This window comes from Anabrus simplex, chromosome 1 (genome assembly GCF_040414725.1).
Source record: "Anabrus simplex isolate iqAnaSimp1 chromosome 1, ASM4041472v1, whole genome shotgun sequence".
NCBI classification, from domain to species: Eukaryota; Metazoa; Arthropoda; class Insecta; order Orthoptera; family Tettigoniidae; genus Anabrus; species Anabrus simplex.
Genome location: NC_090265.1, coordinates 1,038,268,520 through 1,038,281,631, shown reverse-complemented (window position 1 = coordinate 1,038,281,631; position 13,112 = coordinate 1,038,268,520). Strand labels below are relative to the sequence as shown.

The 13,112-nt window shown below is 37.4% G+C and overlaps 1 protein-coding gene across 1 annotated transcript in view; it reads right to left on the bottom strand.

The window, feature by feature from the left end:
* LOC136857933 (E3 ubiquitin-protein ligase SHPRH) overlaps positions 1–13,112 on the bottom strand; it is a 396,601-nt gene that overhangs the window by 142,208 nt on the left and 241,281 nt on the right. Inside the window, exons 15-16 of the mRNA XM_067137032.2 lie at positions 4,511–4,674; positions 314–414 (exon numbers count right to left, since the gene is read on the bottom strand). Coding sequence (XP_066993133.2) covers positions 314–414; positions 4,511–4,674 — 265 coding nt within the window. The remainder of the gene's footprint in view (positions 1–313; positions 415–4,510; positions 4,675–13,112) is intronic.

The following is a 13,112-nucleotide window of genomic DNA, read 5'->3' as shown; positions in this document are numbered from 1 at the left end:
GGTACATTCGCTAGTAATAAAATATTTTAGCATGCTAGTTTCCTTCATTGTTATGGCATATGTAATCTAAATGGCAAAATATTGAAGACTTTCATAACAATATTGTGAATTACACAACAAGTTCTTAGGCCTAGTTGAGTTATCTGCACACACACAGAAAACATGTATAATATGGTCCATATTACCATATTACATGGTCCATGTACAAATTTGAACAGAATACTCTACAATCTTTTCAAGGAGAAAATCTTTTTACATAAAGGAAAACTGAAAGGTAACCATATTAATAGTTGTCATTAAATAAAAACTGTACCTTGAATTCTTTCTTGAGAGACTCTAACCATTTTAGGTATGTAGCAGCATCTTCTATACACTCTTTGTCAGCACGTTTTCCTCTTACGTAAGCCACTAAAACTATAAGAAAAACAACTTGTGTAAATGACATATTTGGAATGCACATGTTATATGAAACAATGTAACCTATATGGTAGAAACAGCAATATTACAAATATGCTCTTTGCTTTACATTACATCGTCACAGATAGGTCTTATGGCAACGATGGGGAAGGCCTAGGAGTGGGAAGGAAGCGGTTGTGGTATTAATTAAGGTACAGCCCCAGCATTTGCCTGGTGTGAAAAACGGTAAACCATGGAAAACCATCTTCAGGGCTGTCAACAGTGGGATTCGAACCCACTATCTCCCAGATGCAAGCTCACAGCTGCACGACTCTAACCGCACGGCCAACTCGCCTGGTATTACACAGTTCAATACGAACAAAAATGAAATTCTTAGATTTAAATGGTATTACACATATAACAGCCTTGAAGGATATGGTGAAAATCATAACACACAACTGAATAGTAATCTAATAGCATTAGAATCAGAAGTGGACAAAAGTAATGGAAAGGAACAAACAAGTAACAAATTGAGTCATTTATGGAAAGTTGGAAACTTGAATAGGAACACATAATAGGATGAACACAATGACAGGACAGCATAGGAAGAGGGAGTAACAGGAAAAAGAGAAAAGGACAAACATGAAAACACAAAAGGACAAGAACAATTTGCTCATTCTTGTACATTGCTGTCTTCAAACAGACAGGCTTTCTCCTCATCAATCCCAGTTTTTCTATATTCATCCATTTGTCCTTATCTCTTCTTTCTGTTGGTCCCTCTCCAAAGCTGGCCTGTTGTTGTGTTTATCATATTATGTATACCTTTTCATGTTCCTATCTTTCTATATATGACTTGATTTGTCACTCGTTCGTTTCTTTCGGTTACTTATATTAACCTGATGGATTTATTTTCTCCTTGTGTTTGTCCTGTGTTCCTAGTCTTTTACCACTTGTACTCTTCTTTACTTTTTGTCTCTTCCCTTTTCTGTTTTTATACACCGGTAGCTTTTCTTTATCCTACATTTCCCTCATCAGGCCTAAAAATCTGCCGAACTGCCCCTCAATGAGTGTTAAAGCCTGCCCTCCTATTGAAACTGGGAAACAGACACAAGTAAAAGAACTGGGATTGATCAGGAGAGACCTTATCTATCTAAAGATGACAAGTGTAGGATGATGTGGAGATTGTCCCTGTCTTTTTTTGTTTTCATATTTGTTCTTGTCTCCTTATTCTGCTGCCTCCTCTTCTGACAATGGTATGTTATTGTGTTTATCCTATTCAAGTTCCTATCTTTCTATTAAGGACTTGACAAGTAAACAAAAGTTGATTGAGGATAGTCAGAGAGGACTCTAGCACAATTAAGTGGAATCAATAGCAGACTTAGATGAAATTCAATGGTCATCATATTTATCTTACCAATTGTGAATTTTTGTGTAATCAGAACAAGTTAGTGACAATAGATACAATAACTTTATTTAGAGACGGTTTGTAAGACTTTATAATGATATTGTTACTGTGAATTACTGGGGGAACACTAAGGCTGGAAATGTAACCAATACCTGTAAAGAAACAACTCAAATGTCGACCATGGAGACTGAAATGGATGCAGTAGAGTCAAGCTGAAATAATTTACACAGGAAATCAGTCCACACTTCCTGCCTGCATCCAATGAAGGTATGTGATAAGTAATACACAACAGAAATGAATAAACAATCAAAAACTTACATTCAATTTTCATTCATAATCAAATTATACAGAAAAGTATTTTAATTTTTGTTGATATTTAACAATTATTATTTATTTATTATTTAGCGTATGATGAATACAATATTATATACAATATATACAACTACCATCTCAAGTTCACAACTAAAGTTCCATGTCAAAATTTAATAGCCAGAGAAGAGCTTCGTTTGAGACACAGTTTAAGTCCTCATTTAACAACTGATTAATTATTTATATAATCTAAATTAATAGCAATAAATCATAAGACTGTGAATTTTGACTCACTATGTTTTAAGTTTATGCCAAAGAATGGATGTAGTGATGAAGAAAATAAAAGTGTGTGGAAGAAGTTTAGGAATCTGCGCTGGGGATAAGTGTCCATTATGGAAGATATGAATGCATAAATGGATGGAAATAGAGGAGGGTAAGAAGTAGTACAGTATCCACAGACAGACAGACAGACAGACAGACAGACAGACAGACAGACAGACAGACAGACAGACAGACAGACAGACAGACAGACAGACAGACAGACAGACAGACAGACAGACAGACAGACAGACAGACAGACAGACAGACAGACAGACAGAGATAAATAAATAAATAAATAAATAAATAAATAAATAAATAAATAAATAAATAAATAAATAAATAAATAAATAAACAAACAAACAAACACACACACACACATAATTACCAAGGAAACAAAATGCCACCATAAAACAAGGTATAGCTGGGATGGATAACAAGAATGTACCATAGACCACCTTAAGCCTGCCTGGTGGCCATGATCATTAAGGCATTGAAATCTTAAACGGTCCTACACCGTGGTTAGCCAGTTCGAGTCCCGTTGGTCGAAAAAAATTCACCTTCAGAATGTTGGCCGGCAGGGTAGGAGAGGTGGTGGTATACAATTTCTAATCACTAGATTGTGTGCCAAAAGCCTGGATTAAATTCCAAATCTTTCTGCAGTGCTCAAATGGAGTGAGGGCATATGATACTGTGGATGGTGATTTGTCCATTGGATGGAAACGTTTATCCTTGGGCAAACCCCTTGGTGCTATTCGACAGGAGTAGGCTATGTGCCGGCAATGGGTTTCACCCTCTCCGTTCCTACTATCATATATCATGTGTTTCATTTCATCTCATTAACTCCGCTGATGAGCTTGACATCAGGATATACTACAAGATGTGAAGGTTATATTAAATGTTAATATGGGTAGGGACCTCAGACTCCTAATGGCCACATGTAAAGGGTTCACAAAATGGAAAGCATTGCTGAAAAAATTATCATCATCCATGCTGGGATGAGATATTTATGGTACCTTTCCATCTTCCTCTATCCAACCACCATTGTTCTTCCTTAACTGTATTGTTATCAAGGTTTCTTCTCTAATTACACTATTTTTTTTTTTACCATTTTCAACAACCTTAGCCAGGGTCTTCTACTATCTGGGTCTCCATCATCCGCTTCAGTATCCTTCCCTCTTCCATACTCTTAACTATCTAAGTTGATTCCTCTCCATCCGTCATAAAGCTTTCGTCACTGATTTTCTTTCTGATGTCCTCCTTTCTTACTCTGTCCTTTCTTGTCTTTCCTTTCATACTTCTTAAACATTTCATTTCACTGGCCTGTATTTTATTCTCCTGTCTTTTTGTCAGTATCCATGTCTCCACTGCATACGTCAGTATTAGGCAGAAGCACATCTTATACACCAACTTTACACTACATTCATAAGATGTACTGAGAAAGGAAAATTATGAGCTTGAAACTTAAGGAGGCTGAAGTATAACAATCGTACTTGGAAGTAAAGAATAATATACCAGTACATGAAATCAAATTCAGTGAAGAAGAGTAGCTGCATTTCAAGGAACAAAAGTGAAGGAACCAGAGGATGCTTGTGATAGCAGAGGTGGCAATAGGAGACAAAGCAATACTTTGGTGGAAAGAGTGAAGAAAGAAAACAGTTAGAAGGAAGAATGATGCCCAGCAAAAGTGCCTGAATAACAGAGCTTTCATATTAATCCAGAAAATCATAATATCATTTGCACAATCCTCAACACAATCCAGTAGTCATGGCCAACCCCTGTAGGGCCTCATAATGTATGTGTATGTGTGTGTGTGTGTGTGTGTGTGTGTGTGTGTATAGAGAGAGAGAGAGAGAGAGAGAGAGGTGACCACGAGAACGAGTCTAGTATTACTTCCTCAAACTCTCCTCTTTCACCTCTCCTTACTAAATCTTGTTGGTTAATTTTTGTTCACTTCTGAACCTTACATTATTAAGCTCATGATGTTATCCTGCACCATATCCAGTGTCTTTTGGAATTTTCTTGAATGTCATGTTCTAGATTTAGAAAGATCTTCCAGCTATTGTATGAACATCTACGTACCTCTAATTACCCTTTCATGTTCACAAGCCTTCCACGTTCCCTTATTGAGCTGTCCCAACATGAGCACATCACCAACAAGGCTATGCTCAGTCTGTTTGCTGCTCACTGCAAACAACAGAGACTCATATGTCTTGAGAAGTGTCTCACAGCCACAGATACGGCACCTAGCAGTAGAAAAACAAATTAGATCACAAATTAATGACATCAATAAATGTAAGCAACTGAGAAAATAGAATGTGGAGCACACAAGAGATAAAACTGGAAAAGTTACAGGCAAGAAAACAGAACTTGTAATCTAAAAGATTTTGTCCCATCTGCTTCTATTCGAACAGTTTCACCCCAGACTTCCTAAAAGCACCATACTCTGGACTTCCTGAAACATACCTACCTGCATTCTAATGTATACATTTCTCTGTCCTAAACTTTTGCATCAGTTATTGTCAGTCCTGTGTTTACCACCCACCGTTGAGCTGTACCAGGAGCAAGTTTTCCAGAGTTCACATACACATACAGAATCTGCAATGCTTTCAAGCTGCTGTAATGTGGTCTGAATGCACAATTCTCAAAACAGATCTGTTAGGCCAGATATTGTGAAAAGCGCCTTTCGTAAGTGTGGTTTCTATCCACTAGATCCCAACGCTGTGGACTACACAAAATGTGTTGCAGACATTTTGAAATCCCCAGTGGGAAGGCAACGGCAAGAGAGTGATGAAGGCAGGCCATCCTCTATTTTCACTTCCAATCAGAAGTTAAAGTTTGTGCTCGATGACCTGGAGGAATTCTTGCCTCCTCACATTCTCGGTAAGTTCAATGACAAACTAACATGTGATGGAGAAAAACAGAATGATGGTGAACCAGATTTGTATGCTTATTGAAAAAGTGTTACAACTCGGTACAATGCAACACGTGAAACAATATCGACTTATAGAATGAAACGATGACAGACAGTTCATCAGAAGATGATGGTGATCAGGGAAGAGATGATTTCACGTGGAATGATGAACGTTTAGAGGTGTATGTACCTTCTCCCAAGAAACATCTTCCTGGTGCCATCATTTTGAAGAGTGGAGTAAAAGTTCACAAGCCGAAAATATTGAATAAGCATGAAATTGCTTCGGAACTTGCTTGCTCACACACCTCAAGTAGTAGCGAGGATTCTTTCAAAGATTTTCTCAAAGTTCCTCAAGTACCAGAAAAACCTCATCAGTTTAGATTAAGGAAAACATATGCAATATCTTTAAAGGAGTACCAGGAAGACTTGAAGAGAAAGAAAAGAAACAAGGAAGACTAAAGACATGTTCTGCTCTCTGTGGAAGGGTAGAGATAAAAAACGGTTTTTTGTGTCTCTCAGGATATTTTAATGTGTATTAATATTGCTTCCTCTACTTTTGTGATTTATATTTAAGAAGCATTCTATTTTGCTCATGTTATTACAATCATATAATGTCTAAAGTAAAGAGATTTATAATATATATTTCTTTTCAGTATTTAAACGTGTAATTTAAAACCTTACCGTTTGATATATACAAATCATGTTCAATAAATAAGACCTCACTGATCGATATATAACGCAGACCGTTCGATATATGAAGGAATACAACTGTTGCATTTAAGAGTGCCTCGAGCCTACAAATTGTACATTTTAAAAGTCTGAACAAGCTAGTTGCAACCAGGGGATGTTCCGTTAAGGTTTTATAACTATCTCAGAGGTCCGTCTTCACTTGAAAAAAAATACTGATCAATAATTCATAGAGATAACCTTAAGTGTTCGACATATAGTGCCAAAACCCTACACCCTACCTCATGAAAGCTACCTCTATATCGAAGGACGAGTAGATAAGGCTCATGGGAGTGGGCCGAGCACATCTCAACTAAACAACCATGGTCTAGCTTTTCTCTTTTCAGAGGCACATTATGAAGTAAATAGTGTTGAAATAGATCAAAAAATGTTGGTATTACAAGTGCAATGAAACTCTACTCTTCTTTTTTCGTGTTGTAGAGAGTAATCTCTTACGGAAGGCAGGATGGTGTCCAAAAACTACCAACAATTGGATGATTAATGAAGACGATACTTTTACGGGTACGTTATCACTGAAACATATTCTTGGCTTCGCTGAAGATTATAGATGTAATATAATCAACACAGGAACTAATTCTGATCTGGGACCGCAATGCTCTTAAAGCAGCAGTGGTATCTGTAGACTCAAAAATGACCCTTCAACGTATCCTTTGGAGGATTCCACATGTAAAATTACCTGATCGAGAAAACCTTTTATTACTTAACATTGTAGAAAATGATACACCATTATCAATACAGTTTCAAAGTTGGGAGCAGCATGAGTATCCTGTGTTACCACCTACAAATAAGCATAGCTGGACAATATAAACATCATGCTTCATCACGGAAAAACCTCTGTACATTATTCGTGGATTTCAAACAGATCGTAAATTCAGCCATAAGAAAGGTAGCTTTCAGTTTGATCACTGCAAATTAAGAAATATCAGACTATAGCTCAATGGGGTTACTTACCCCTACAAAAACATGGATATTAATTTCGAGAAAAATAAATTTGGGTTTCTCTATGACATGTTTTGTAAATTTCAATCACCATATTACCAGAAAAAGGATCGCCTGCTATTTTCTCCTGAAGAATTTGAGAATAAAGCACCGATTGTTGTTATAGACTGCTCTTATCATGAAGAGTCTATAAAAGAATCTCCTGTCGATATTTGTCTAGAATTTGAGACATCTGAAAATATTTCTGCTAACACTACAGCCTATACTCTTATTATTCACATAACTGATGTTACCATCCACTATCGAATATAGTCACAAGACTATAAAAAGAATATTTTTACTTCATTATTGTTAGTGTGTGTGTGTGCTTCTATCGAGGATCATGGATAAGGAAGAAGAAAGCAGAGACGATGAAGTAAGAAAAACTTGTTTGTGAAAATCTTGCACTGAACCTAGTAACACTAGTAAGTAAGGCTATTACAGCTTTCTATAAACATAAACTCTTACGCTGTATGCCACAGCATTTGATTAAGTATTTACCATCTGGTTTTCTATCAATATACACTGCTTACGATACACATTCCGCTTGGGGAATGCTACCTTTCCATTGTACGATGTCATTAAAAGTAGCTGCATGCAGACGTTGCCAGCAACACTACAAGAATTGACGTAAAAAAGGTAATATCGATTGAGATGGATTAAATCCAATGATTAAGAACTGTAGACTGTGTACGCAAGAATTACGCAATGTATTTTAAACCTACGTACTTTTAAAGCTGTATCTCAGATGTGTTGATATATATGTGATAAACTAAAAAAGATGTTATTTATTTCAATAAGCATATCCCTTTATTCACCGCTCCTAATACCGCAATGTACTTTCTACTTTCATCAATGAACATATGCACAGCTACCTAGTATAATTTTTTTGCAACACACTACGGGTAAGCATTATTTATGTTCCAGTTACATGTCTTGAAAATAATGTCCGTATATATCAGGTAAGTCTCTTATTAGGTACCTGGTAAGTAGCGCAAAACAGTTTTCGGATATGAACACAAGGGTTTAGTCTCCAGGTAATATGCGTCAGCACAGGCACCATCTTGTTCCAAGTTCAGCTCCAAGCTCCCGTAAGTCGCTTTTGAACGTTACGCCCCCTAAGAATAAAACATATGTATTAAGTCTAGGTCCCTAGTCCTCTGCTGCCATCTTGTTCTGAGTACAACTCCAAGCCCTTAAGGGTGTCTTTCAACATTAAGCCCCCTATGAATAAAGCCTATGTATTAAGTCTTACAACATCTCCCCAGTCCTATTAGTTCAACGTGTAGCCACTAAGCTTGTGTAGGGAAGGGCTTCCGGTTAAGTTAATGCCATGCTAGTGTAAGGTTAAGCCTGCACAATTAGCTAAGGAGCAGGGAAGGGCACCTGGTTAGATTTTCACCTGGTCAGCGTAAGGTTAAGCCTGCACTTTCTATGCGGTTAGTCTGAGTATCAAACTCAAATTCTATTAAGCTTACACTCTTTTTGCGGTTAGCCTGGGAGGTTAGACTCAGCTTCAAGCCCTAAAGATGCTTCCTAAAAGTTAGGCCCCCCTATGAATAAAGTACATGTATTAGGCCTTACCACCATCTCGCTAGTCCCATGTGCAGCCGCCATCTTGTTTCTAGTTCAGCTCTGAGCCCCCGAAGTCACCTTCCGATATTATGCCCCTATGAAATAAGCATACGTATTGAGCCTTATAGCCGCCATCTTGTTCCAAGTTCTATTATTTTTTCTGCTATTTGTTTTACATCGCACCGACACAGATATGTCTTATGGCGACGATGGGATAGGAAAGGCCTAGAAAGTGGAAGGAAGCAGCCGTGGTCTTAATTAAGGTACAGCCCCGGCATTTGCCTGGTGTGAAAATGGGAAACCACTGAAAACCATCTTCAGGGCTGCCGACAGTGGGGCTCGAACCCACTATCTCCCGATTACTGGATACTAGTCGCACTTAAGCGACTGCAGCTATCGATGTTCCAAGTTCAGTTCCAAGCTACCTTAAGTCGCTTTCCAATGTTACGCTCCTATGAATACAGCATACTTATTAAGCTTTATAGCTGCCATCTTGTTCCAAGTTCAGCTCCAAGTCCTGAGAGGTTAGGATAATGTGTGGTCAGTGTAACGTTAGGCTTGCAGTTAGCCCGGGTATCGAACTTGAAGTCTGTTACGTTAAGCTTCCACTCTTATGCGGTTAGCCCATGTGTTGAACTTCTAGTCTCTTAGGCTTCGAAACTAGGGTCTCTATGGTTAGTGCCCTTAAGCCTGGGGTCAAACCCAGGATCTGCAAGGTTAAGCCAGGACACGCAGCCAGCGTAAGGTATTGTGAGGTTAAAACCGAGCTCTTAACCAGCAGCCTGCATTGCGCTGTGATGTCACTCACCAGTTCAGGCCTCGTCCAGGAGGTCACTGGTACCGGGTGCGGCCGATCTATCCAAAAGTAACTACTCACATGGTGCAGCAATAACTGTAAAACTCATCCCTTTCTGATTCCAGCGTGGCTAGAATCCAATGGAATGTGGCACTGGCTCCAGGGTTGCTTCACAACCCCTTCTCCCACACCCTCTTCATTATTCAGTTGCTTAGTTTGTTAGATTGTACCATACCTTTCATCTTGTGCCCAGTCTTTATCTTAGATGTGTACTGTGAAAACTTAGAAGATGAGTAACGGTAATCCCAGAACCTGTTTTATGGCCTGTTTTAAATTAAGTGCTGTCAAGTTTGCAATGAAAAAATGGCATAAGAGCAGCATCTTGTGAATTCGTTACATAGCATAAAATAATTTAGTACTGGGATTATCAGAAGGACTGAACGAAGTTCGTAAACAAGGCTTGTAATCTTTCTGTGGAATACGAGAAGGAAAGTACAAAGAAGTCGATGAAAAAGTGTTATAGTGGATCTCTGAAATAAGAAACAGTAATCATGCTATAACGCATGAAATGCTACAATTAAATATCGTGAAAAAACAAGAGATCTCAGCTTCAGAATTTAAGGCAAGCCAAGGTTGGGCAGTACAATTTATGCATTTAAAAATTTAAGTTTCACGAGGGGAACTGCAGTATGTTAGTGGCTTCCAGGACAGATAAAGTGATGCAATTTCATCGTTTCTCATAAGACTCGGAGAAACATTTCTTCTAGGCATAGATATCAAGGATAATTTAATAAAAAAACACCTATTCAATACTTCCCACGTTTAATGTGGTTATTATCTACATGATTTTATGTAGACTTATTTGGTCAGGTACATGTTTCACCCATTATTTTGGGCATCTTCAGCCTGTAAACAACCTTTAGGTCAAGGTTTGGGACCTTTTTAACCAATATAAACATACCAATATATACACTATATACAACATATACATTATATACAATATATACAAACATAAGTCAATACAGTTAAGTTTTTTGTTCCTAATCTATCTAATATGGAAAATGTCCAAAACTAAAATGGATCTTCTTTTCGGTGAAGAGGATTGCATATCGGGGTTTATGTGACCCCTATATCATATTAAGTTCTTGACGTATCGTGTCTGGTGACAGGATGTGTCGTCAACAATAAGTAAAGATTTGAACTGATTGTAGGTTGGTCAAGATTGAAAATATAAATTTAAATTAAATGTGTTTTAACTTGGCAGTTCTATTCTGGTTAACTTAAAATGTTCAAAACTAAAAATAAAATGAAACGGATCTTCTTATTTCTTGAGAAGGGGTGATATTAAAACTGGAGCTTGTTTGACCCACGATTTTCATTTTCATGTTCTTGATGTAACTAATATTTAAATGTGTTGTCATGCACAAGTGGAGATTTAAAAGCCGATTGTTGTAGGTAGACTGGTCAAAAACGTTGTGAATGAAACTGTTAGCGTCTTGACTTTGGGTCTCATGTAACGTCAAGGAATTGACAAGAGTACAATATTTAGCTGTTTCATAGTTTTAGGCTGCTGCTTAATTGGGAAGAAACATCCTAGACACTTGATACAGTCTTGTGTGAAAATTGTTCCCGTTGATGTGTTGCTTGGTCTTTGGGAGGGATCTTAAGAATATCTGTAATGAAGTAGAAAAATAATTTTGAATTAAAAATTTTTTGAGCACGCGTTGTGATAAAATGTATTAAATTAACACCTCTTAACTGTAAAATGACTTACTTGTTCAGTTAATACTAGATGGAACTGTCTGTTCCGGCAGCGCCTGTCTTATCACCATTTCTACTCCTGGTGTTGTACTGGTGCGGTAATGGAGGGGCGGGGCATGGAGGGAGAGTGGGGGTAGGCTGGTCTATGGGCGTGTGTGCTGTTGCTGGAGGGGAGTTTCTAGGAGCAATATGGGCGGGTTTAACTTTTGGCATGATGGATGAAGCATTTGAGTGTGGAGATTTAAATAATTGAGGGATTTTGTTTTGATCTGAATTCACGATATTAATTAATCTAGGTGTTAATTCGTACAAAGGATTTTTAATTTCATTGACGTCGTTGAGATTTTTATTTTTATTGTAGGTTACTTGTAAACATTTCTTCTGTCGCAAATTGGCAACACCTATCAGACATCAGTTTACTTTGAAATACCAACAAGAACAACAATGAGCATAGCAGATGCATCAAGAGTTTTAGCAAAACCCCAGGAGCTAAGAAGCTATAATGTACAGTTATATGACTGCAGATACTAGGAATCTCCCGCTATGCTGTATTTTCAAATGAAAAACTATGTCTAAAGGATACTTTCTGAAAAGGAATTTACCATGTAAATGGCAAAGGGTGGATGAAGGTAGATCTGATGGAAGACTGGCTACAATCAGGATGGGAACCATATCCGTGATCCCTACATAACAAAAAATTACTGTGTAGTGGCGGTTTTTGCAGGCACTTGGTTGACTGCGTAAAAAATAAATGACACTAAATAAAACCTATGCAGAAATTGTCCCAGCAGGAATTACATTAGTTTTGTAGCCATAAGATGTCCCCATAAACAAGCCTTTTAAGGATTATACAAGAAAGTTTTATACTAACTGATGCTGGATAATGTGCATGAGACAACACAAACTGGAAAAATTAAGCGGCGTTCACTTCAATGTATTTGCGAATGAACTGTGCATGCTTGGGGACTGATCATTCCTAAAATTGTTGACATGAGTTTTAAGAAGACTGAGCATATGAACTAGATGGCTCTGACAATGATCTTCTATGGTAAGAACATGAAGAAAATGAAAACCTCAGGCTCGAGCAATGACGATGGCAGTGAAGACAATAATGGGGATAGCCTGTGATTCCGACAACAAAAAGGTAGGCCTTAATATTTATAATGTCAATATTATTTTAATTTTTGTTACACCTAAATATTCTTGTGAAGCACAAACATACACCAATACTGAAAACAAGGATTTTTGTGTTACAGGTAGCCATTTTCTATTCAAACTGCAAGCTTTCCTTGTTCTGCTGCCCATGCCCATCCACCATATTACGAAAATGTCTTCAGTCTTTGCAGAACTTACCACTGCATGGGATGTTAGTGGTGCACCATCCATGATAAAAGATAAACTTTGTTTATTTTAATTAAATATCTCGTATTATGCAGTATCAAAATAAAATAGTTTATTCTGAACCCCCTCCTTCCCATAACAATACATTTTTATAGCTGCACCTATAGGACTCTACCCAATTTCCTAAGTAAAAATTGAGAGAGAAAAAAGGGGGTGCTATATGCGAGTAAATATGATATGTAATAAAAACTTTCCAGTCTGTTAGACACACAGTAATTTCAAATGTAAATTAAAAGTAAAATACTATAAGCATATCTGTAAAAAACTAAAACGACGAGGTATGCTACATTCACTTATAAAAACGCAACTATTCACCAGATCACTAATGTACTCAAGAAATATAATACCAATATAGCATTCAAAACCACTAACACGGACCAGTCCATATTTTTCAATCATAATAAAGTGAAGTACAGCAAAAATCGTTTTATGGGATCAAGAGTCTATAGATTAAAGTGCTCATAGTGTAATTTTTCATACATAGTACAGACTGGAAGGAGCTTTTTGGCAAG